General features: G+C 42.4%; 1 protein-coding gene across 3 annotated transcripts in view; it reads right to left on the reverse strand.

Moving 5' to 3' along the window:
- adgra1b (adhesion G protein-coupled receptor A1b) overlaps positions 1–25,805 on the reverse strand; it is a 211,245-nt gene that overhangs the window by 25,363 nt on the left and 160,077 nt on the right. For all 3 annotated transcript variants that reach the window (XM_032541028.1, XM_032541026.1, XM_032541029.1), the window contains 2 exons: positions 19,166–19,293; positions 10,543–10,666 (listed from right to left, as the gene is read on the reverse strand). In XM_032541028.1, coding sequence (XP_032396919.1) covers positions 10,543–10,666; positions 19,166–19,293 — 252 coding nt within the window. The remainder of the gene's footprint in view (positions 1–10,542; positions 10,667–19,165; positions 19,294–25,805) is intronic.

The raw sequence follows: 25,805 nt of genomic DNA on the forward strand, positions 1-25,805 counted from the left end.
CTATTTGACATCATCCATCAAACACGGAGTAGGACGGGTGAAGGATCGATTTTTGAATTCATACAGATAACGTCATCGTAGCTTCCTATCGATTTTCATCGCGCTAAAATCTATCACAGATAACATCATATTGTAGCTTAAATTAAGTTACAAGCTGTTTTCAGGTTTTTTCCGCAAAGTTTACCGAGAACTAAACTGGCCGTAAGTGACCGATTATACGAAAAGAAGTACTTCAATTAGCCTGCTCATTTCCTAGTTAGACATGGGCAATAAAGACACCACATCACACGTCTCAGGCCCCGTTGGTTGATGATATGGAACCATATGGTCCACACACGCATTAGATTGTTTTTTGCTTATTGGACCACTAACAATGGCTTCCCTGAGATTCTCTTTGAGCACAGAGCTTAGGTGCCTAAAGCAGATTTAGAAGAAGAAGAAAAATTTTGGAGGGGGTAAAACAGCTCACCCATTAACATAACACCCATGATTTAATTCAACTAGATAAAAACAAGAATTTTTAGTCAGTGGATGGCAGAAGCCACTAATAGGGAAAGAAAACAGATGAAAAAACTAGTACCTAAGGAGAACAGTCATGCTGTTGAACCAGAGAGGAGAAATGAACCCTGTACTAATGCATTTTCCCCTCTATCCGAGTCTTAAGATGGCGATCAGCTGCTCAAACCACCACCCCTAAAACCCTCCTCCAGCCCCGGCCGAAGGGAGAAACACCGTCCTTTTCCTCCCCATGAAGCACGCACCATTAGCGGACCAATCCCAAACAGCCCCCACCTCGCTGCAAACGCTCTCTCTCTCTCCAACAGCCCACTTCCTCTCCCCCACCTAATCTGACAATAACATCAGCACGGGTACCGTCATCCAATGCTACAAATCCAGCGAGCAGGCTGACAGAAGATAACAGAAGACAAATCCTTTGACAGTGTCAACGTTGGCGTACATAGGGGGGGGGGGGGGGCAGAAGCAGAGGCAAGCGGAGGAAGAGGCAGAAACAAGTGGAGGGAGGGCCAGCAGTGTCGACCGAGACACCTGTTCACTGCGGAGGAAGAGGTCACTGGGCAGCAATTGCCCATCCCGCAATACAGAAGGGAGACGACAACCGAGTGTTCCCCCCCAGTGCTGGGGGACCGCACCTACACCAGCAACGGGTGATGAAAAGGGAGGAGGGGAACGGGAAGTGTTGGGAGAGTCGGGCATCTGCACCGGATAAGGGAAGTGAAAATGCAAAACACACTAACACCTGCTGCCAAGAAGTAACTGCTTTCACACTCGCTACAGCCCATAAACATCACCCTCTTCTTCCTCACACGATAGGGAACGTTCTAGACGCAATTGTCACCCTAGAACAAAAAACATTAAAGGTATTCCTACTTATGTAATGTTTTATCTTATGGGTGTAGAGTGGTTTAGAGGCATAATCTGTGTTTGGGTTTTTGTGTGTAGAGTTTATGTCTTTGGTTTTTTAGGTGGCAACAAATTCTGTGCTTCAAAAATCTTATTTTTGAAAATCAAAGCTTTTCTGGTGAATTGTCTATGCCGCGTGCCATGGACAATTGCACTCACCAGTGTCCCAGAAAGATTTTTCAAACCTCAGATTGTGTACAAGGGATCTAAATGATCGGAGCAGGAGAGAAGGGCAACCTGTTCGGTTTTGCTTCCCTGTGGCCTGGAACTTGTTAGGTAGAGAATCTATGTGCGTCATGGATTTTTCCCTCCAACTCACGGTCTCAAGGTTGGGAGATTAGAAGTCACAGCCAGCCTGACTCATGGTTTTCACACACGACACACACACATCTCAGCTGATTTTTTTCAGATGGTGATCTCTCTGGGTCATGCTTGCAATCCTGCCTGCATGAGGCCAGAGATGGGATTAACCCCTTGCTGACTTCATGTCAGACGAACCTACATTACACTTATTTTTCTTAATCGGAAAAGCTGACATTTTGTTGAAGATTTTTTTTTTTTTTTTTCAAAGAGATACATATGAGCTTGAGTGTGCTTCATATCCTGGCATGGAATTCTAGATGTGTAGCAGTACCTTGATACTAAGAGAATGTTTTCAGAATCCATGCACTCATAAGCTCATATCTCTCTTTGTCCCATCCTCACACAGATCAGGGGGAAACTTGGGACCATGTTCCTAGACTTTGACCAGCCTGACTGACCGCAAAGAAAGTTTATCCAAACTCCTGTACACTATGTGACGCTACGCGCAGTGTGTTCCAGCAGAAGAAAAACTGAACACACACCACACACACAACATTTTTGAATAATGTTGTGACCGTCCTCCCTCCTCAGATATCTCTCCGTTGCTGTCCCAAGTGCCGACTCACCTGTGGGCAGCGCATGAATATGACGTGGTCTCATAAACAGTGTCAGCCTGATGTCTCACACCGCGCTCCACAGAATTCATTCCAAAAAACCTCAGTACCCCGCTGAAACAAGAAGTGATAATGAATCACCGTCTTTACTCTCCTATAAAAGCCGGAGTTATTGTTCATGTCCTGATTCACCTGTACCACGCCTATTTCCCTGTCCAATAAAATTCGTGACAATTGGAAACTCCAGTCGACCTGGGCGGTTTTGGGTGTCAGGACCTCAAAGCAGTAATGCAGCGGTCCACGCACGTGCACCCGTCGTACCAAACGTACCCTAAATTCAAGAATTCAGGGGGGGGGCACAATTACTTGTTTTTTTTTTTGGGTGTTGTTTATTTGTCTCCGCTTTTTTTTTCAGTTGTCCATAACAAAGACGCCGTCTGTTCCTTTCTTATGTTATGGTCGCCTACCCATTCACACGTTTAGTATAAGGATTTTTTTTGACAGCCCAACTGCCTACAACGACGCACTGAGAGGAGCCTGAAAGATTAACTATTACACTATTGCAACGTTGTTCCACCTGCAGCAGAAGGCACAAAGCTAGTTTAGCCAAACTGCAATTTGTGAAAAAAGAAGTGCATTTTTTTTTGTTTTGGGTCCGACATTTTCACGTCCGGGAAGACCTTGTCCTCATCTCAAATTGAAAAGTTTTTTTTTTTCCAAAACTTTAAACAAAGAAACAATTATTTCATTTCTAGGATGTGTTTTTCCTATTGTTTGTTTTAAAAATCCCAATTTGCTCATTAGTTAAACCTTTAGCTTGCATAATACATGGCAAAATCTATCTGCACATGACCGTCGTCACGTGGACATCGAAGCGAACCAGGCGTTGTAAATCTTAAAAAAGCTTTTCAAGCCCGCCAACGTAGTTTGCCAAACCCTAAACTTCCTTCACTTCAGACAGTGGGTGAACATTTGGGCTGCATGACGTTTGTTTCTCTTGCAGCCTCCGGTGACAGGCTCTGGCCTGTTGCTATTTTTGCTTCTAACATTGTTTAGTGCCAACAATATAGTTTTCTCTGATCCTATTGGGAGCACGATCTTTACATTTACATCTGCGCAGCACGTTATCTATGGTTACACACATGTCGCGTGATATGCCTAATGTCACTGTTAACATTGTACAGTGCTTACCCTTGCTTCTCTATGCTGTGCCTTGAAGGAAAGCCGCATGACGGGTTTTTAGGCTGATTGCACCCACCTGTTGCTCCGCTCGCCAGATCTGACTTGACACCCTTGCCACATCGATCTGGTTTTGTATGTGGATGGGTTCACCCACGCTGCCCTGCACCGACAGGACAGGTATGGTTTGCGGTATATCAGATTCAAACCCTTAATTGCTAAACATCTTCCCAACACTTCTCTATGCAGTCTGCTGAACGCATTGCTCTAGCTGGAAGCCTGTAACCTGGCTGAAGGTTTGTCTGTTACAACCTACAACAGACTCAGGTACGCCTTTTGGGTTTCAATGATTTTTGGGCATTGTGAACACCGAACTTCCTAAAGTCTTCTGTTAAGCCCATTTTTGCATCCCCAAGTGACTTGATCTATTTCCATCGTAGCTTGGCTAATACAATGTTCTGCCCACACACGGGCATTTGACTGATCTTTCCGTGCAGAATCAGTCGCTGTTTTGCAATCACGTGGAAAAGGGCAGAGTGCACCTTTAAGAGGAAGTCCCCCCCTGCAGGGCCCGATTCACACCTTGCCTCCACACCATGTTTCACAAGCATTTTGCAAGTTTACAATGGGCCCATGGGACCATGTGTCAAAGGGGCAAGTGCAGGGTATTGTTAAGAAAAAATGGTACAACAAGCCTTCACCTTCATTTGCAGAAAAGTAAAATTTTGTAAGCAGAAGGCCTTGAACAGTCATGTGAAATTTGTTAGATCTCACACCGTCACAGGTGAAAAGTTTTGTTTGATGATGTTGCTCAAAATGGTTGGAGGTGTTTTCCCCCGCTTAAAACAACTGTGTCGTGTTAGCAAAAGCTCTAATACATAAAATTTATTATATTATATTATGATCATATCAAGTCCGGTGTCAATGATTAACGGCCCTTAAGAACCACAACTATGTACATGTGATTAGGGAAGACGGCAGTAACCTCATCCTTTTGAAATTCTCTTCGCAGCCCACCCAGTGTGGGGGTTAGAAGCTTCCTAGAGCACCCCTTCCCGCATCAGCTCTTGCGAGCATGATATGTTAGAGTAGTGTGTACAACTGTCTTCTGCTCTCTCGCCATACGAATCCCGTGTCGCTGCCCTGCCCCCCCAGCTGAAGGGCCGCTCCAACGCTGCCGCCCGGATATTTCGTGTCGTAACAACTCAGGGAACGGATAACTGGCAATCCAAACGCTGGCAAGGTCCCTTCCCGGTTCTTCTGGTCACCCACGCAGTGAAGGTGCCTGAGAGGGCTCCGGGATCCACGCACCACACTGCAAGAGGGTCCAGGACCAGGGGACAAGCCAGTCACCGTCCAGACGCCCGGAGTCCGGGGCCTGACAGACTAAGTTCTGTCAACCAACGCTGCAACACAACTCACCGAAACGAGGCAGTGGTAAAAGACTGACTCCGACGGTGTGTCATGTGCTGGTGTACGAACCTGACACCAGAAGAAATCCATGGCACCAGAAGCACGACCTCCTGATCTACAGCCTGGACGGCATCGACCAGCCACCCACACACACACAGCACACCCTGAAGGGGGCGCAGCCTCGTCGGTGACGATGGATAACCAGAGAGACAGACATGGTGTATGACAAGTGTATTCGGTTGTTCTCTGTTTTCTGTCCTGTGTTTGTTGGGTTGCACCATTTTTGTTGTTAGACAGATATGTAGAAGATAAATCTGACATAATTGATTCTCACCCCACTTCTCCGCCCATTATGTTACTACCGATGCACGGTAAACGCCGCACACTCATTTTTTCAGGTCATCAAATAAGGGGTAAAATGAGCATAGCGCTCTTCCCCTTTTCTCTAGACCGTAATTGCAAACTGATAAATATAAACAAAGCAACAACCCTTAGACAACAGACTTCATGGTAGTAGCTATGCATCAACTACCTTTCTGTTGTAACCATGCGATTACTTTCAGTCCTGACAATGACCAAAATCACTCAATGATGACATTGTTCAAAGAAATGGAAAAAAAAAAGTTCTTCTTCTGAAAAGCAAACGCACTCGATTCCAACGTATGAACTGGGTTCAATCAGCAAATTTACACACGTGTATGGTCAATGAATTACTGTTTATTAATGATTATTGTTTCCCCACGTCCCAGAACGGGCTTCCCCCATAAAACCCCCCTGCTAAACCGATTAACTATTGTGCACTATACTGCACTCTACTTTAAGAGCTTATGTAAACTGATGAAGTTACAGTAGCACATTTGTTTCGGGAATTCATCCGTGGTAGGTTTAGTTAATAACGCACATTAATTGATAATACAGAAAGTTCTGGAAAATCTGACCGCCGATCATGTTTTCATGGTTCAGCGATTTGTCCTAAAACCCTTTTGAGCTATGCGTATACATGTTACTTTAGCACCAGATGGGGTCAGATTTACGGTTAGCCAGCCAGGGGGGGCCACTGCCATGTATTAGGTGATCAATGCGGCGCATTACTCCCAGACATTTGAAGGTACCTCCACTGCCAAACCGTCCATCAGCTAAACCACTCGCCACGAGTCTTAGGGTGCTCAAATGTCCCTCACACTGTTTTTCTAGGTGTCTGGGGCGCTTGGATATTTTGGGGAGGGTGGAATGCTTTGGATGGGGAATATTGTTGTTCCAGTAAATCTCTGTGATCGGTTTCTGTTTTAGAGCTTTTGTTGTATGATCCCTAATATGAATGATTATTTCCTTTGTTTACTTGTGAAAGGGTTATATCATGCAGTGCACGAAATGATGATGATCTTGGGCTGTTTGATCTGCCACCTACAAAGAACGACGAATACCAGACCTCAGCTTCCAATTTCAGTAGTTCCTGATTCATAAATTCCTCCATTTACTTCTCATCTTTCTTTTGACTAAATGTCTGGTAGCTTGAACTAAGAGTTTAAGTCATCACAAAAAAAAAAACATTGTTTTTTTCTTTATCAGTAATTTTCAATTGTGTTGTGATTAGTTATGTACTGCAAAAGGGGGGATGTAACTGGGAAAATTAACATGTAACCAATGATTTTTCGTATTAATTATTCATAATATTCTTCAGGCCTCTCAGAGTATTGGGTTCGTAGCTGTCCTCAGTTTGACTCTTTGTAGGAACAACTGTATATGTTTGACTTTTGCATTTTCCCACCAAGGATAGATGACGTGGAGCCTGACAGAACCAGTTGCCTAGCCGGTTTTTCATGCAGGTCCCAGGCGAGACCACTGCCATCCAATAGACAAAGTCCTTTTTTAGCTAAGATTAGAAGGACCCGGGATCAGACACTTGGACACACGAGGGACAGATTCAAAATCTAAGAGCTCCAACTGTCTGCTGAGGTCCACTGATTGTTATGTTTGAATTAACTGGTTCCAAACAAGGTTGTTTTTCCTCTGGGGGCACTGCAATATAAAGAAAGTGTATTACTGATTGTATTTACCAGAATGTTGTGGTGTCCACTTGGTACTGTCTGTTTGCTTGTGAACTGCCATTTCTCGTCCATTTGTTTGATTGTTCTTCTCGAGAAAATAATTAAACCTTTCACCGATATCCAAACTTTTAATCCTTCTACAGCTGTCCTTTATTTTGTTTCAACAGGCTCTTCTTCTTCTCATTTTACCAATTCGTCCTCCTCACTATACAGAACTTCCACAACATCAACTTACGCCTGAATCAGAGGCCATGAGAAGAGGCAGAGTCCGTTTTTCCTCAACCACTTGAAGTGTATGCAATACGCTGAAATATTATTATCATTTCTTTACGCACAAAATCAACTGCCACTTTAGCTTTAATGTGGGACCAATTTATTGGTCAGGCACAAGCTACAACATAACAAACCCTCAACAATGTATGCATCAATTGGATATGGTGATCATATACAGTATCAACACTGTACACTATTAAGACTACATTTTGGTGTTGTGTCTTTTAATCTTGGAGTTGACAATATGACATGTCAGCAGAGTGAAGAGTCAAATTTTTACCATAAATGGTAAAGTTATTGATGTGATGTTAAACAGCAGGAAGCAGGTGAGTGAGGGACTCTGCATTTTTTTTAATCACAAACAGCAGTTGTTTAGTGTCAGTTCCAGCTGTGGAGGAAGACTCGACGGCTGTGACACAAATGGTGACTTCTTACAGGTTTCCTGTCACCGAGCTTCATGCTATGCAGCTCAGGCATGAAATATGAAGCTCTGCATCTCAGCATGTAGAGGTGGAGTCTTTACACCGTAGAACCGGGGGCCACCTGAAGTGCTTGTGACAACTGATTCCCAAAGCCGCTGCAGCTCACAATAAAGGGAGCGAACAAGGCCCGTTGATAGAGAACAGGAAGTCAGTGAAGGCAGTTGAAACTGTGAGTGAAAAGTAGAAACCAACTGTACATCAATCTTTTTGCAACTACATACAGTAAATGCACCCCCGCTGAGGTGAACTGACAGTGGAGAATGATATGCTCCAGCTAATGTTTCATGCTCACAACCTGAACAGGTCCAGCTATCAATCACGTGGAAAGCAAGTCCGCCAGGAGCATGTGGCTTTCCAAACACATAAAAAAAAGAAATCTAATACATTTTACATGCTTGCTTCCTCTCTTTGGTTTCACTATTCCTATCACCAATACACTGTAATGGCCATATAACAAGTTCCTTTACAATGTTATATACAGTACAACCTCTATTAACTTTATGAATTATAATTTCATATAAGGCCTTACTCCTTGTTTGCCTTTCTTCTTGATATTATGGGTGTCACGATTCTTCAAATTCACGATTAGATTTTCTACTTAGACATTTGTTTTTTGGCAGTGAAGGCAATGCCACAAGAAGAGCCACTAGATAGCAGAAGGGTTCATTACAACAACAGTTTAAGTAAGCGGGGGTGAAGAGAGAAAGAATACTGTGGGAATGGCCTATCCTGCTTTTGATTTCTATAGTTGAAATTGACTGCTCATTTTCATCAATTTAAAATCTAAACTGTGACAGCCCTACTTAATATATTTAGCAAAGTAAAATAATGAGACAGTTTTTCTACGACCTGTTTCCAAATCTATCCTTACATCCCAAATCTCCATGATCCTCCAAAAAACGCGGCCATTTTTATTCATAGGTTGAGGCAGAAAAGAGTCAGAAAGTCCACTGCAGGGAGACACTGCTTCTCTTCTCTTCTCTCTTCTCTTATATGTGTATTGCATTTTATCCACTTGGTCTATTCATATTTTGCAGACTAAAGGTTGAGCATTTCTCATTATGTACAAAGCATTCAGAAACATGCGAGTACTCCTTTACAAGCTACACTCAATTATAGCGAAGAGATAAAGCCTGATGGAAGTGAAATTAAAACTAATCTGTGACCAAATGAAAGGCAACAGAATGAACGTGCAGGCGCTAACGTTAACGCTAACGGCGGTGCTTTGAGCTGAAAAACTTAAGTGGGCGGATGCTCATGTTAGTTAATGCTCACAATGACAATGCAAACATGCTGATGTTTAGCAGTTACACTGTTTACCATGTTCACCTTCTTAGTTTAGTGTGTTAGCATGCCAATAAGCCGGTACACACACAGTGTAGCTGATTGGAATGCTGTTAGTTTTGCAAGTATGTAGTAATAAACCAAAGTATTGGAAAAAATATAATGATAAGTGCTAAAGGACCACCTACCATAGACTGAAACAATAATGGATGAATCTTCGGAAAGTGGAAGTGCCTTAAACCTGGATAATCTCTATTTTCCAGCAGGGGGCGACTCTGCTAGCTCCAAAAAGAAGTATATTTCTATAGAAGTGAATGGGAAAATGACCATACTTCTGCCTTGATTTATTACCTCAATAAACATATTCCTAAAGAGTTTACGACGTCAATTGCTACTGTCAAGTCTTCTTCAATACAGCATGATGTTCATTTAGAAAATTATGGTCCCATTTATTTAAAAACCGACAATAAAGCAGCGGATGCTTTTGGGGGCGTGACATCACACCGGCCTGTCAATCAGGACGGAGCCTTAGCAATGCTAACCATGGCACTGGGCACATTAACATAGACCTGAACTTGTAATTGGGTGTTGTCTCTGGTTTAGTCTTAAACTTTAACCCACACCCACACCCACACTGTGTGTTTTTACTGTGTGTTTTACATCAAAGATGATTGAAACATTTGTTTGTCTGAAAATGTCTTCTTTAGCGTTATGCCAACCAAGCTAGCTATCTACCGCTAGTGTTAGTTTGTGCTCAAAGGGACAGTCTGCCGATTTTCTGTACTGCCATGCACGCAGATGAATGGCCTTCACCCGCCGGTAAATCTCCACTGGATGACTGGCTTCAGAAGGGTTGAAAATCAGCAAATTTCCCTTTTTAGCGTTTAGCGTAGCGCCATTGCAACCATAAGCAACACTGGCCTGGCCGCGTGATCCTCCCCAGCTCCTCCTTCTCATCAAAAATCGTCACACCACCACCAAATTTAAGGCTTCAAAACAGCCATCAAAAAACCAGGGAGTGACGTCACAGATTTTTTGCAGTCTATACCACCAACAGACAAAACCTGTGGATGAGTATGAACACTGTTTAATCCATAAATGTGCATGAAAATAAAATAAAAAAGTAAATTAATACCTGTGGAAAACGTCATTTAATGTGTAAATAGGGAAGTGGTAACTGCAATGTTAAACTTCCATGGAAAAAACATATTTTTACATACTGCCCCTTTCCAAAATGTCCACAAGAATGATATAACATTCGGGCTATAGAGCTTATCGCCAACCTCAGGCAGCAAAAGTGGACACAGACCACAGAGAGCTGGAGAGTGAGTGAGTGCATTAATGATGGGGGTCATTGTGTCACCACGTTTCTAAAAGAGTGACTACACCATACATGCAGCTGAAGCATGAAAGACACATAAAGCTGCATTACTCTACGTACATACTGCACTCGGGGCTCTACATTCATAATCAATTTTCTGAAAAGCGTTGAGAGCTGGATGAATGAAAAGGGAATGCACTTACTGCTTGACAGATGATGGGGTATTTGATTCGATTGATGCCGCCGGCAAACACAGCAAAGGTCAGAGCCGTGTGGAAACAGAAGTTGAGAAGCATATGCCATCCCTTCCGACTGATGCGGATTGCGCTGCCAAAAGAGACCAAGAATCAAAATAATTAGCAAGTGAATACCAAACGCCACAATGTTCTGTCATTTATCATGAAGTCAAATCTCATTGAGATTCAGATTTCAAGGTATAGTGCCCATCAGTCACTGTGAGTGTGATTTAAGCCGGTCTTTTGCAAGGTCTGCATGAATTGCCCTTTTTCTTTAGATAGATTAACAACCTCAGGAGAGCCTGGGGAATGCTGCTCATAGAGCAGTGCAAACAAGCCGTTACACACCGCTGCCAATACATGTGCTGAATAATAGAACACTGTCAAGTATTCCGAAAAACACTTCCACCTTGGCTCAACTTTGAAGAGTAATTATTCACAAGTTGGGTCAACATAACTCCCATTTTGAATTATTTTTTTCCTTCCTAGTAGCTTATCAAATACAGTAGTGTAAATATTGTATTTTCCCTCACCTTGAGCAACATGAGCTTTTAATGTCTGACAAATTACAGAAACATTTTAAATTGCCATTATTACGAAAAAAAAAAAAAAAAATCTGGGATTTGGGGTGTTATTTTGTGTCTCTGGTGCTTCCACACGCATACAAACTTAAAAAAAAAATATATCCATGCTGTGAGTGAGATCTGGTTTCTGAATGTCCTCTGTCTTCAGTCTCCGGGTGAGCTGTTCAACATCTGCACGGCTTTCTACGTCACTAGCCGAGACGAGGTGGCTAACCGTAGCATGCTAGCTCGTTCTTAATGGCAAAACACTGCTACAACACCCACTAGTTCACCATAATCTCCAAAAGAACTACTTCCTGTCTCTGTTCTGCAGGGATTATACTGAGCATGGGCAAATCCCAACAAAGATAGTAAAGAAGTGAGATGTCTCACTCTGGAGCTAAAACAGAGACCCAAACACACAGGGTGAAAACAGGATCTGCAGCAATGTGCAGTACAACAAAAATATGGTGTTCTTTGAAAATGAAACCACGTAAACATATTCTAGTACAACCTCAAAATACAATTTTGAACCTGAAAATGAGCATCATATGGGCGCTTTAACAGAGACAACTTTTACCATCAACCAATATTTCATTGGGTATCATGTTATTAGCCATGCAGGCAGCATCACTCATGGGCTAACCACATTCACTCTATAACTATACAACAACAATGGCATTGTAATGGAACAGTGGAAACACCAGGAACATTGCAGAAATACACATTACATTAGACCTTTGCACGAGTTTGGGGCCACGGTGCATGCTGGGATGTTTGCCTGCATGTTCACCTTGAGAAAATACTATTTTTAGGTTGACTCTAATAAGGATTTTAAAATCTGGCTCCCATCGTAGATTTAATTTAATTCACATAAAAAATAATCTTTTTAGTTGAGAAACTAGACTGCGCGAATAAACAAGTCGACAGTGAAAGTCAAAATATGAATTTTAACTAAATTGTTTGAATTTTAACTAAATAGTTTTGCATTTATAATATCAGATTTTTGACCACAAAGAAGTGCAGAAAACCGTTGCTGTCTTCTTCTTTGGTTGCTACTGTACGACATCTAAAGCTAAAACACAAACATTCAAAGAAGATCTATGCCATTCAGTGACAGAGACACACTATTTTTACAGTGTTTTTTTATGACTGAACTTCAAAGAAATGGTATTTACAGGAATGCTTTTTTTCCTGACAATGAAAAGAAAGTGCTAAAACAATCTAAAGAATCAGTTTAACAGGTCCAAACCTACTTTACCCACTGAAAGACACTAAATGTTCCACCTCAGTTGACAAAATGGGAACACTTCCAACAAACTGTATAATCTGTATTTTAGATGATGGCCCTCAGGCAGAGGGCTATTCACAGATCCGATTCTTAGTGAGAGCTCAGTGTGTTATTCCGATTCCAGCTTTCCTACACAGCTCCTTCACACATACAGTACACGCGTAGGTATTTGCACACAAATAGGAATCACTCTGCTGGTTTGATGAGGAAATAAAAAGAGATTGCTTCCACTTGGCTGGGCCAATTTTTAATTTTTACAATGTAAAACTATGCACTCATATCCATTTTGTGAAATACAGCATTAGCCGGGGGGTTACACAGTCTTGGGCAGGGCACTTAACCCACATTACCATTTTCCACCCAGATGTTAGAGAATAGGCTAAATAGGTCAAACGATACTAACATATTTGTCACTCTCCGTGAATAAACAGACCAACCATTCTTTTAATAAATTTCCCATGCCTGCCAATGTCCTTTTCATCCCTACAGTCACTGTCACCATTTGAAATTATATAACGTTGTGCTGGAAATCTACACTCCCCAAAATGGAGGAGCGGAGCCCCGGCCGCACGTGAGCCAACTGTAGATGAAGCAGTGGCTCAGCAGTGAGCTGTGAGGCATGTCTGGGGCCGGGCTTCACTGCTCAGTGGAAGGGGGGGGGGGGAGAGTTAAAGCTGCTGCTGTCGATGCCTCCACCGCGGTCCAGGTACTGAACTCCATTCAGCAAAGGGGCCATAAATCAGGCCGGCTCCTGGCCTCCCTGCAAGGTTTTCATAGGCTCTGCTCTGAGATTTCATTGGGTCAAGTACATTAACCTGGCAACCCTCCACATCCCCATCGCCCAGAAGGTAAAAGGGGGTGGGGTAAAACTGTCCTCTCTCTCTCTGCATCTGCTCTCACCCTGCACCCACTGCTGAGCCAACTGAAAGGGCCAATAAAGCTATGGACAGTATAATGTGACACGCTCTACCATGGGTCGTTTCAGCCAAGCCATTTCATTGGTGGAAGACATGTTCCAAACATGCTGATCAGTCCCATAAACCATAGGTAGCAGCGCTGGTAAAGGGAGAAATGGAAGTGGTTTCATGCTAATTGTGATGGAGGAAAGGTAACAATCTGGCAGCTTAGGGCTGGGCTAAATGATTGAAATCAATACCACAATATTGAAAATATTACTGATACTGATAATTCTGCTAATAGATGCTACTAGCTGTAAACACATAAATGATATGTAACCTTCTAACGTGTGTCTGTTGGACGTTTGTTGCTGAGCTGCTGGTGTACAGTGGGTTTATCAGAGCTTTTTAAATAAATTTTGTTTTGAGAAAACAGCTGCCTGTTGTGTTTGGAAACACCGCTGATGAGGGCCGTGAAACTGAACGAAAACAGTAGAGTTGCAGGCTGTAAAATCAAAACAGTGAGCTAAAAGATGCTAGTGCTGGGCGGTATACCGGTGTGTATTGTTGTTTTGATAGGAATTTTTAATATACCGCCACACCGATGTATATGACTACACAACGTTCGGAATGCTACGCTGCGCCGCACGACACTGTTTCAGACGGACCCTTTTCAACGTAACACGCATGGTGCGACTGGAGGCGTGGTGAGGTTAAACAATTAGTGCTCTGGTGAAGATGGATAGGATAGACATTGAAAGTTCTGAAATCAAAGCTGCAGAACTAGTAGAACAGGATGACACCGAATATCTTAAAATGTCTTGCGTCCCCAAAATACTTCCGCCAAACCACTAACATTGTAACATAGGGGCGGCTGTGGCTCTGTGGTAGAGTGGTCGCCTGCCAATCGGAAGGCTTGTTGGTTCGATCCCTGGTAGTCCCATGTCAAAGTGTCCTTGGGGAAGACACAGAACCCAGAGTTACCCCCGATGTTGCGCCATCGGAGCAGGTGGCATCTTGTACAGCAGCCTCAGCCACAGTGTATGAATGAATATTGGTGAATGGTTCCTGTACTATGTAAAAGCGCTTTGAGTTATTGTTGAGACTAGAAAAGCGCTGTATAAGAACAGTCCATTTACATTAGTCAATCAACATCGAAGCAAGCTACGCCCGCTTTTCTCCAACAAACTTGAGCTTTGTTGAAGGTAGTGTTCGAACAGCAATCTTACAACTATTTTGTTTTGAAAAGAAAGCATGTTAAAGTTGTTGGTATGTGAGTTTATTTTATTTATTTTACTACTTTGTATTCTGCACAATAAAAATACTTTAGATTCTGTAACAGTTTCATGCATTCTCCTTCATATAACCTTATTGTATAATGTTGTGGAGCCAGGGAAACCCTCCAGTAATCAAAACTTCTAGTAAACATGATGACATTGAAACGTTTCTTTTTATATTCTGAAAGGGTTGAATACTGACAGCAGAATAAGTCATTAGAAACCTATATTTAGACCCAGTCAAGCAAAAGAAAGAAAATAGCGTGAAACACCGTGAAACCGCCAGAATCTTAAAAAAATACTTCTGATACAAATTTTTGGTCATACCGCCCATCACTACAAAGCTAAGTGGAGCCTCTGGGAAACTGTGGAGTTAGATTACACATGGTCAGCTGACTCATTAACATAGTAATTACAGCATTATTTTAAGTATCTTATTTTGTTGCTTGTTAATCATTAATTTGGATGGAAAAAGATTTTTTAAAATGATCATGTCATAATGATTCCACTAGAAGCTGGCATTTGTTTACTCTTTTTTTATTTATTTATTTATTTATTTTTTTGGGGGGGCGGGCTTATGTCCATAAACATAACATACATAATCAGGCAACACACACATTGATTGGCGTTTTAAAACTAAATCAACTCAATTCCTTATTATCATCACAAAATGTACGGACAATGAAAAAACTTTTTTTCCCATTCATATTATACGTAATTTAAGATTTTTCCATCATGCTTCGGCTATAAACAGAAAGTGCAGCCTGTATTTACTTTAGCCAAAGCAGTGTGCCTTGGCATTTTGGTAAATGTGGACACTGGAAAAGTGCAACGCTGTACTAGCTGCTAACAGTTCCCGTAACCATAAAATACAGACAACACTAAAAACAAAAAAGTAATCCAGGGTACAAGCGGCCGAAATGGGTTTCCTCAGGAGGGGTGGCTGGCGTCTCCCTTAGAGATAGGGTGAGAAGCTCAGTCATCCGAGAGGAGCTCGGAGTAGAGCCGGGTATCTGGTAAGGATGCCTCCTGGGCGCCTCCCTAGGGAGGTGTTCCAGGCACGTCCAGCTGGGAGGAGGCCTCGGGGAAGACCCAGGACTAGGTGGAGGGATTATATCTCCAACCTGGCCTGAGAACGCCTCGGGATCCCCCAGTCGGAGCTGGTTGATGTGGCTCGGGAAAGGGAAGTTTGGGGTCCCCTGCTGGAGCTGCTGCCCCCGCGACCCGATACCGGATAAAGCGGATGAAGATGGATGGATGGAATCCAGTAAGAAACATCATATTAATCTAATTTCATTCATGGACATTTGTCCAGTTCCTCTGCTCCAGTTTGACTCTGGGAACAGTTTGCCACACTTGAGTTAAAAGGATTTTTGGGTTCAAAGATATATTAACCACTTGACTATGCATCACACATCAGCGTGGCACCCATAATCACCAATCAGATTCTATCATGGCTTATCGCTGGTACAGAAAAAACCAACAGCACATGTTGGATGCATACCATGATGCATATGTGTGTATGTGTGTGTGTGAGCTGGAGTGATAAAGTGACAAACTCAAACATGGCCAATCCTTGAACAGCTTCCCTCACATTCTGCCCATTTAACACGCAGTCCCCTGCACTCCGCTGCTCGGATGCTGTCAGTCAGCCGGAGTGATACTATATAACTAAAGTGTTACTAAACAGAGAGTTTCAGTGCTGGGGAGTGCCCAGAGGGAGGTGTGGAGGACGAGGAGGTGGAGGATTTTGTTAATTTGAGCGCCGTTGAAAGGAAAAGCCTCTAACCCTCCCGTGTGGTACAGACACCACAAAAGCTCAGGCTTCATATCCTAAACATGGGCTTTTTCTCTCTCTCTCTCATTTGAATGAATGTCTTTTTAAATATTTAGAAAAGCACTTTGTGATACACGAGTGTGTTTACATGCAAAGTATTGTGTTTTAGAGTCTCCCAGTTGTGTTACCCATGTAAACACCTCATCCTGGTTCTGAGAAACCTGGATGTGCCAGCTTGAGCACTCACATAGAAATGGGGATACTGTTGAATTTCAACACCTTGTCAAATCTGGATGTTGCTAAGTTTATCTAAATAGAGATATGAGCAAGGTCTCTCATGTTTACTGGTGTTTTTTTTACTGTGCAGTGGTGCATTTCATTAAAAAAAGAAGGATTTTTCACACTCGTCTTTACTTAATAGTTCTTAACCCTCATGTCATTCTTGGGTCAAACTGACCCGTTTTCCTATATCAATGTTTGTTTTAACTACCCGATTGTAATTACCTAAAATAACATCATTGTACATACCTTTATTAACTTTCATTACTTTTGGGGTGTCTTGAAAAAAGTGCTTTTGAAATAGTATTGAGTAAAAGTTGACATGTTCCAGTCTGTGCTTATCCATCAACATACATTCCTTGAATTTTAGTCTAAATAATTCCCAATATCTGCTTTTATAACTCAAACATTAAGTATAATTTCCTAAAAATGAGGTTTATTGACCATAAATTTCAAAATTCAAAATTACTGTTAGTGTTGAACATTGAAAAAAGCATCAAAAACGTAAGAAAATTAATAAAAAGCTTTAACAAAAGTGTTGATTTTCAATTTTGACGGGAGGACAACACAAGCGTTAAAACCCTACTATGGATCATGGTTGTGAATTATTTCTTTGCATCACATTTGACTGATATTAGACTAAATCGGCACAACGTTTTAGGAGACCAATGTGTGTTTGGAAACTGATCCCGTATCCCTCCTGTCTGTTTTTCTTCAGTGAATGCTGCAGTGCAAGACGACAGTACGTAATGCTGCTGTTTGGAGCCTTAGATGCTGTCATTACTGTCTGACTGCAGGAGGACGCACCCTGTCTCTCGCCCAGGTGTCACAGACGGATGCAAACTGCGATCGCTCCCGCGCGTTCACACAGTTTCATCATCAATTTTGTTGGGACACGGAAAACATAAATAAAGCCAAATATATGTGTCTGGAAAAATATCAGTCAACTGTGTAATTCCCAAGAAACACAATAATTCTTCTTACATTTGTGACATTTGAGACATTTCCCATTTCCTTATGGAAATGAAAATGGATGGTGGGCTATTACAATAATTCCACAGACATGATAAAGTGACTGATGATGTACAGTACAAAAAAAAAATGATGATGAATTGGTGTGCTGAAATAATACGCCAGACAGGCTCTGGCCACTTTAACAAAATCAGATTCTCCGTCTTTGTCTCCATATGGAATATGCAGTGAAGGTGGCCTACATACCCATTACAAATCCATTAGAAGCATACATTTCTGCTATGACCGTCTGAAACGCACGCACACACACACACACACACACACACACACACACACACACACACACACACACACACACACACACACACACACACACACACACACACACACGTATGTGTTTAAGATCCTCTTAGTCAGACAGGCTGCAGCTTCATGCCAGCCTAAAGCATCTGACTCACACCCCAGGTTTTCTGACAGAGGACTCAAAAAAAAGGAAAAAATGTAAGGGATTACAAAAGTGTGTGCCCCGGTGTCCAGATGTGGAACTGAACTTAATGGCTGTGATGTTTGGGATGGTTTGCAATAGATGTCGAGCTCTGTGCAGGATGAGCACGACAACTATTTCCGGTAAAGTAGGAGCAAGAAGCGAGAGAACAGAAGAAGAGATCAACGAAACGGCTGGGTTTGAGGTTAATCGAAAGCGACGACGAGTGGCTCATTTTTGAAGGTCGCCCATGCCTATTTGAGCCTGAACACACGGACGAGGAGCTACAGCTAATGGAGGAGAACCGGAGAGCTAGCAACGCTAGCAGCAGAGAGTAGAAGCCATCAGGCAAGTGCTATTTAAATAAACTCCTGGTGCACTTACAAACTTTCCAATGCCTAGAGTACAGAACCTATTTGTAGTACTGTAGAAGTTTGGTGCCATTAAGGGCATTATTAGCGGGGTAATTTACGAGATACACATTTGGTTCCATTAGCGCCTGCACTAAGCCATTCAGCTAATGGCGCTAACTTGCCCAATGTTTGACCAAGGGAAAAAAGCTTCTGGGGGGAGTGTTTGGCTCGAGGTCGTGGAGCAAAGGACTCAACTCAAAGGGTGAAATTACTCCGAACCATCCAAATGTATACTTTAACATAAGGGGACTAGATTTCTCAGACAAAATCCGGGGACATTTTCAGCTTAGAAGCGAATTTTCTGGTAAAGATTAAGATTTTTTTTTTAAAATATAAAAGTCCGCGAAATTGCATTGGCTAAACCCACCAGACTTCATGTAAATAATCAGTGATTTTAAAATCGTAAAACACGGCTTTCTCAAACATCTCTGAGCTTGTCTGGAGCGACTATTGGCTCCGTTTGGTCAGTGTTTTCTTTCTTTCGTTCCAATTTCGGGTCTGTCAGTCACAGTGAAAACCGGGGACTTTTCCGGGGACAGATCCAGCCGGGGAAAGGTCAACAAAACCGGGGACTGTCCCCTGGAAACCGGGGACGTCTGGTCACCCTACTTTAACAGAATCGAGGCGGTTCTTCCTACCTGTGGTGCACTATGTACGTGATGATGGAAGCGAAGAGGCAGAGCAACATGACCGCCGTGCAGGCATACACGACCGGGTGCAAATACTCCCCAGGGTACGGGGGGAAAGACAGCACCTTCTTCAGATCCTGAGATGGGAAAAAAAAGAGAGGGAGAGAAAAAGTGATCAGACAGAAGTCATGATAAATACAGAAATCATAAAGATAATCAGTAAGCAAGAACTGGGCCTGCACAGTGACAGCTGACAGATGATGAGCTAGTCATATGCAATAGGCAGAGTAAACCGCATCGACGAGTTATGCAAGGAAAATACAAATGGAGGAGACATGTGGAGTTAGAACGCTGTCCAAATCAGCATAAAAGACTAACACCCCTGTTGACTGAATATTCTTCCCCTTGCATTTACATTGTGCATTTCAGGCATTTAGCTGACACTCGTATAGTCAGAGTGACTGAGTGCAACAATAGCATTGTCTTCCCAGTCTGCCAACATTGAAAGCAAAACAAAAATGGATTGCAGCCAGGCAAAAAACCAAAACAAAGTCAAGTCGCTTTTTGTGTCATTGTTAACAGACGCCCATTAAGCCCTTATCAACAACACTGTCCATTTGCTTGGTAATTTATTCTCCACTGGGTCTTAAACTCTCAAATTGAGACACCTTTTAAACACTTAATTTATCACCGCGTCTGTAACATTTAGATCTGTGGTATCCAGAGACAAAACAAGCCATGGTAACAGTTCTACACCCATTTCACATCTCTGTGTTGAGCCGGCTGTGATGTCACGATTTAGGCTCCATCATGTTGATGTTGCTAAATAAAGTGCACCTTATCTCCATAGCCCTGCCAGCTCCGTGGGAGTTTGTGTCTGCGAGCTTGAGCTCCACACACACAGACACACAGACACACACACACACGCTGTCTGACTCCATCATTGTCTCAGGAAAGTAGGCGGGTGGGATATTCTCTCGCCGTGTTTATCCAAAGGGTGCCTGTCGGGGCCTGTGGCAGGTCGTGGCCTTCAACTGAGCATTTATAAGCACAGTTGTAAAGTAGTGGCCTGAGATGAAATCAAAGGTTCGGGGGACAGGACGCTGGGGAGATGTAGAGCAGGAGCGTGTGTGATCACTGAGTCTAATAAAGCATTTCCTGTGTGTTTAAAGAGGAAAAAGAATGAAGGAAGTAAAAGGAGTTGGAGCCAAGATTTTCATTCAGGTTATAAATAAAAAAAAGAAAAAAAAACACAATGTATTGTTTAAAAGCAGTCATTGCTCAGATGTGAGATCACTTCATTTACCGCAAAATGCATAAAATACATCGCTTCTGATCAGGGCCTGAAGTTAAAAATACACCTGCCACAGTCCCTTTTACAAGCCAGTTTTTTTGCATTATAAAGGTGAAAAACAGGAACTCCTGTGTGTCTATGATCCTGTCCTATTCAAGGTAGCCTTGACGTGGACATTGCGCCGTCATCATGTTCTGTAGTAGGGGGATCCGCCTTGATAATCCAGCATAAAGGTATCATTTCCTATCCTGGGCTGGGACACACATTCATACGATTTGATAAAGTACTTATTAGGCTTTAACTTATCACTGCAACTACAATAATGTAGCTGTCCTCAGTTTAGGTCATCCTGTACATTTCATCTGCAGGTTTTCCTGCATCCACCGTGTGTGATTTTGTGTGTGTGTGTGTGTGTGTGTGTGTGTGTGTGTGTGTGTGTGTGTGTGTTCGTTCGTCATTCGCAGAGGGAACGGAGTGGCAGCTCCACCCGCTGCAGAGAGCCGACAGGGTTGAAACAGTAGCAACTTTCATTGACTTTATATTGAAAAAACGTTGAAAACAGCGTAGATTGATGTTAAAATGTGTAGATTTTGGTAGGACGTCTCTCGCTGTACGTTGTGTTGGTAAATGAGAGAGTGAGATGTTTGAGTCACACACGTCTCGTCTTCATACCGGAAACAAGGAAATTATTTTGACCCATTCTGACTCCCGCTAGGTCAGTGGCTGCACATGGGACTGCTGGGATTGTCGTGAGAATTGAAAATGCAATAGATAGCTGTCAATCAATGTCTTCCAGTGATGCGGGCCGCTGGTTGGTCCGGGCCCATAAGCAACCGCGTACTCTGCTTACTGATAGTTACGCGTCTGAATCACTCAATTGTTATGGGCTACCTGACAATGTGAAACACAGTGTGTTTATCTGCTCTTAACTTACAAATGATAGCATGCAGCTTACTATCTTACAGGCATTTAAGGGATTATTTAACAGTCAGTTGGAAATTTAAATTGTCAGCTGGCAAAGGCGTTGTTAACGAACTCATGGAGTTGTTCACGTTAGCTTAATTAGCTAGCTAGCTACAGCTGATACAATGTGATAGCAACCATTGTGATATCAGCTGGCAAAATTGGTGTCTAGAAAGGAGAAGCCTGCTTTTGTCTACTTCTGAAATAAGTGTTTCAATTTAGTAATACATCAAGTAGCATCATTGTATAATGCAAATGTGCAATCTTTAGATTTTGGGAAGGAACCAGGGCACCCACAAGAAATAAACCAAGACACCAGGAGAAAATGCCTCAGAAAAGGCCTCAGAAAGACTCACGTCGGGCAGTAAAACTTACTTTATTTATGTATAATGTAATATATAATTTACACATCCAGCAGACACAGAGCAACTTTAGCGTTGATTTGGAGTTGTGCCTGTTGTCCATCTGACATTCCACTAGTCACTCCCATTTAATTAGCTCTTTAGGTCCTCTTTAGCTGCTACAGTGCCTTGCCAAAGTATTCGGCCCCCTTGAACTTTTCAACCTTTTGACACATTTCAGGCTTCAAACATAAAGATATAATTTTTTTTTTTTTGTGAAGAATCACCAACAAGTGGGACACAATTGTGAAGTGGAACAAAATCTATTGGATATTTTAAACTTTTTTAGCAAATAAATAACTGAAAAGTGGTGCGTGCAAAATTATTCGTCCCCTTTACTTTCAGTGCAGCAAACTCACTCCAGAAGTTCAGCGAGGATCTCTGAATGATCCAATGTTGTCCTAAATGACTGATGGTGATAAATAGAATCCACCTATGTGTGATCAAGTCTCTGTATAAATGCACCTGCTCTGTGATAATCTCAGGGTTCTGTTGAAAGCGCAGAGAGCATCATGAAGACCAAGGAACACACCAGGCAGGTCCGTAATACTGTTGTGGAGAAGTTTAAAGCCGGATTTGGATACAAAAAGATTTCCCAAGCTTTAAACATCCCAAGGAGCACTGTGCAAGCGATCATTTTGAAATGTAAGGAGTATCAGACCACTGAAAATCTACCAAGACCTGGCCGTCCCTGTAAACTTTCAGCTCAGACAAGAAGAAGACTGATCAGAGATGCAGCCAAGAGGCCCATGATCACTCTGGATGAACTGCAGAGAACTACAGCTGAGGTGGGAGAGTCTGTCCATAGGACAACAATCAGTCGGACACTGCACAAATCTGGCCTTCATGGAAGAGTGGCAAGAAGAAAGCCTTTTCTCAAAGATATCCATAAAAAGTCTTGTCTAAAGTTTGCCACAAGCCACCTGGGAGACACACCAAACATGTGGAAGAAGGTGCTCTGGTCAGATGAAACCAAAATCGAACTTTTTGGCCACAATGCAAAACGATATGTTTGGCGTAAAAGCAACACAGCTCATTCTCCTGAACACACCATCCCCACTGTCAAACATGGTGGTGGCAGCATCATGGTTTGGGCCTGCTTTTCTTCAGCAGGGACAGGGAAGATGGTTCAAATTTCTGGATGAAAACCTGTTTCTGTCTGCAAAAGACCTGAAACTGGGACGGAGATTTATCTTCCAACAAGACAATGATCCCAAACATACAGCAAAATCTACAAAGGAATGGTTCACAAATAAACATATCCAGGTGTTAGAATGGCCAAGTCAAAGTCCAGACCTGAATCCAATCGAGAATCTGTGGAAAGAAGTGAAAACTGCTGTTCACAAACGCTCTGCATCCAACCTCACTGAGCTCCAGCTGTTTTGCAAGGAAGAATGGGCAAGAACTTCAGTCTCTCGATGTGCAAAACTGATAGAGACATACCCCAAGCGACTTGCAGCTGTAATCGCAGCAAAAGGTGGCTCTACAAAGTATTAACGCAAGGGGGCCGAATAATTTTGCACGCACCACTTTTCAGTTTTTTATTTGCTAAAAAAGATAAAAATGTTATATCTTTATGTTTGAAGCCTGAAATGTGTCAAAAGGTTGAAAAGTTCAAGGGGGCCGAATACTTTCGCAAGGCACTGTAAATGCTCCACTTTCTTCAACACCTGGTGACTAATGTTATTGTCTGTTTAGTGCTTAACAGGTAGTGCATAGTAACCTGAAGCACCATATGGTTTGTTACACAAAACCATTTAAAAAATGTCTATCCAAGACGCCCGCCATTGTTGTTTTGAACGGCCACGGCCATCACACACATATACCTAAAACCCAAATTACCTGAAGTGTGGCAAGATGGCTTTTTGTGTAATATGTGATCCGGTGTTTCTTGCGTGATGTGTACTGTACTGTTGCTTTCTCACAGCTTTTTTTTCTGAAAACACTTGCTGCCTGCTGCTGGTAACAAGGCGGGTGAGAGAGATGAGACTAAATCAATTAAGTTGGGGGCTGTCAAACCAAAGCTGAAAGAGGTTTAAACGCCATAGAACTGAGGGGAACTGCAAAGTCAGGTGGTCATTCACTGTGCGCGACATCTTCCAGATACATGTAATCCTTTGATCCATTGCTAAAATAAAAGTATTGATTAGACCAGCTTTAATACTTGCCATAATATCTCCAAAGAGCTATTATTTTTGGGCATTTTAGGCCTTTAATGACCAAAGAGCTGAAGACGTGAAAGGGGAGATGGAGGGGGAATGACATGCAGCGACCTCTATATGCGGTATGGGCGCCCGCTCTACCAATTGAGCTATCAGGGCCCCCCCGAAGAGCTATTCTTGCCTAACTTTGAAAGGTGGTAGAAGAACAAATTATCAACCTTTGACACAACTACAGACGTTAGTTTGCAGCTTGTAGCTGGACCATAACATTAAAAACGACAAGAGGGAAGGAGAGATGACTGTAATTAGAACCAACAATAAAATGTACCATCACTTGGGAGGGAGCTGAGGGGTTGGCCCTTTTGGGGGGGAAACACATGACAAATGCATTCCAAAATTGTAAACAGCTTCGCATAATTTGGCAGCTACAGATTTACAGGGAATTATTACATTTGTATTTGTCCCCGGAGCGATGTCATGGAAGGACAATGAAAACTTGTGTTAATTACAGCTCAATTTATGTAAAAAAAAAAAAGAGAAGAAAAATCAAGGCCCTGAAGCATCAGCAAGAAATCCTGCTGAAATGAAGCTTTTATGGCAGTAAGCTGATGTATATACTTAGAGAGCAAATAACACTTCATAGGGGGATTTTAGATCATGAAAAATAACCCCGCACACACTTCAACTTAACTAAAGGTCAAAGAGAAAACATTTCAGTTACCGCGGCAGTAAAAATGAACTTGTGCTCAGACATATTGAGCGGGTCACATGGTGAGTGACAGCAGCCATGGTTAAATGGCTTTAGGTGCGATGGAGGAAGTCAAACGTTCTCATGGGATACATAATCATCATCGTGGCTTGTAATGGCGGCTGAAAATGTCAGCCTCTCGCCTTTAGAGTATGTAACCATTTCTCACCCCAACATATAAACCTCAGTAGCTTACAGCTGCTTTTCCTCCAAATCCATAAGACGTCATGCATCCTAGAAGTGGTTGCTTATTGCTAAAAAGTTGACTTTTATTGTAGAAGAAATCAATGTACTGAGCCGAAAGACTGAAAACTGAACTGTAGCTCGGAATGCTATTACCAATTAGAAAAAAAGGGCTTTAGAGATATTGCATTTTTAAAACGCGTTACTTATTTTTTTGCTTTATCTTTTATTGAATTGTATTTATTCACAGCGCTGATGAGCTAGATGACCTAGACTTTGTTATATTACAGAGAAGACCAGAGTACTGGCAGACACCTCAACACAAGACAGCCTCAACATGCATGAAGGGAAAACTAAAATCTAACCAAACCAACAAAGACCCAGTGACCCTGAAGGGAATGACACTTGAAGAAGTACAATGCCCAGACGCTTCAGCTCTAGCATTGACCCTGTACTATATCTTGTTGTAATGTTTGTGCTTTTGTAATGCAGAGACATGGAGGACAACCAAGACCCAAATGAGTACAAAGTGATGAGAAAGGCCCAACAGCCTGTAGAAGTGGAGATCAAGAGGAATATGGGGATGCATTGGACTCACCAAAAACAAACAATGCTAGCACCACCAGGCAGGCCCTTAGAGGGAACCTGTTAGAAAATGTAACTATTTAAAGCTGGATATCTTTGAACTTTGTTACTGGCTCATATTAACCATCTTCAAGCACCCAGAGCCACATACCTCCCCGGCTATCTACAGACACTCAAGGCTAAACCTCCCCCCTTTCCTGTCTTGACTGCTTCACTCCCTTCATAAGGGGGTTTCAGTGTATAAGTGAAGACTGTAATAGTTGTAACAGTCGATCTTCTGTAACCCATTTGCAGTGTATCGGCTCCTTGCGAG

Source organism: Etheostoma spectabile, chromosome 17 (assembly GCF_008692095.1).
Source record: "Etheostoma spectabile isolate EspeVRDwgs_2016 chromosome 17, UIUC_Espe_1.0, whole genome shotgun sequence".
NCBI classification, from domain to species: domain Eukaryota; kingdom Metazoa; phylum Chordata; class Actinopteri; order Perciformes; family Percidae; genus Etheostoma; species Etheostoma spectabile.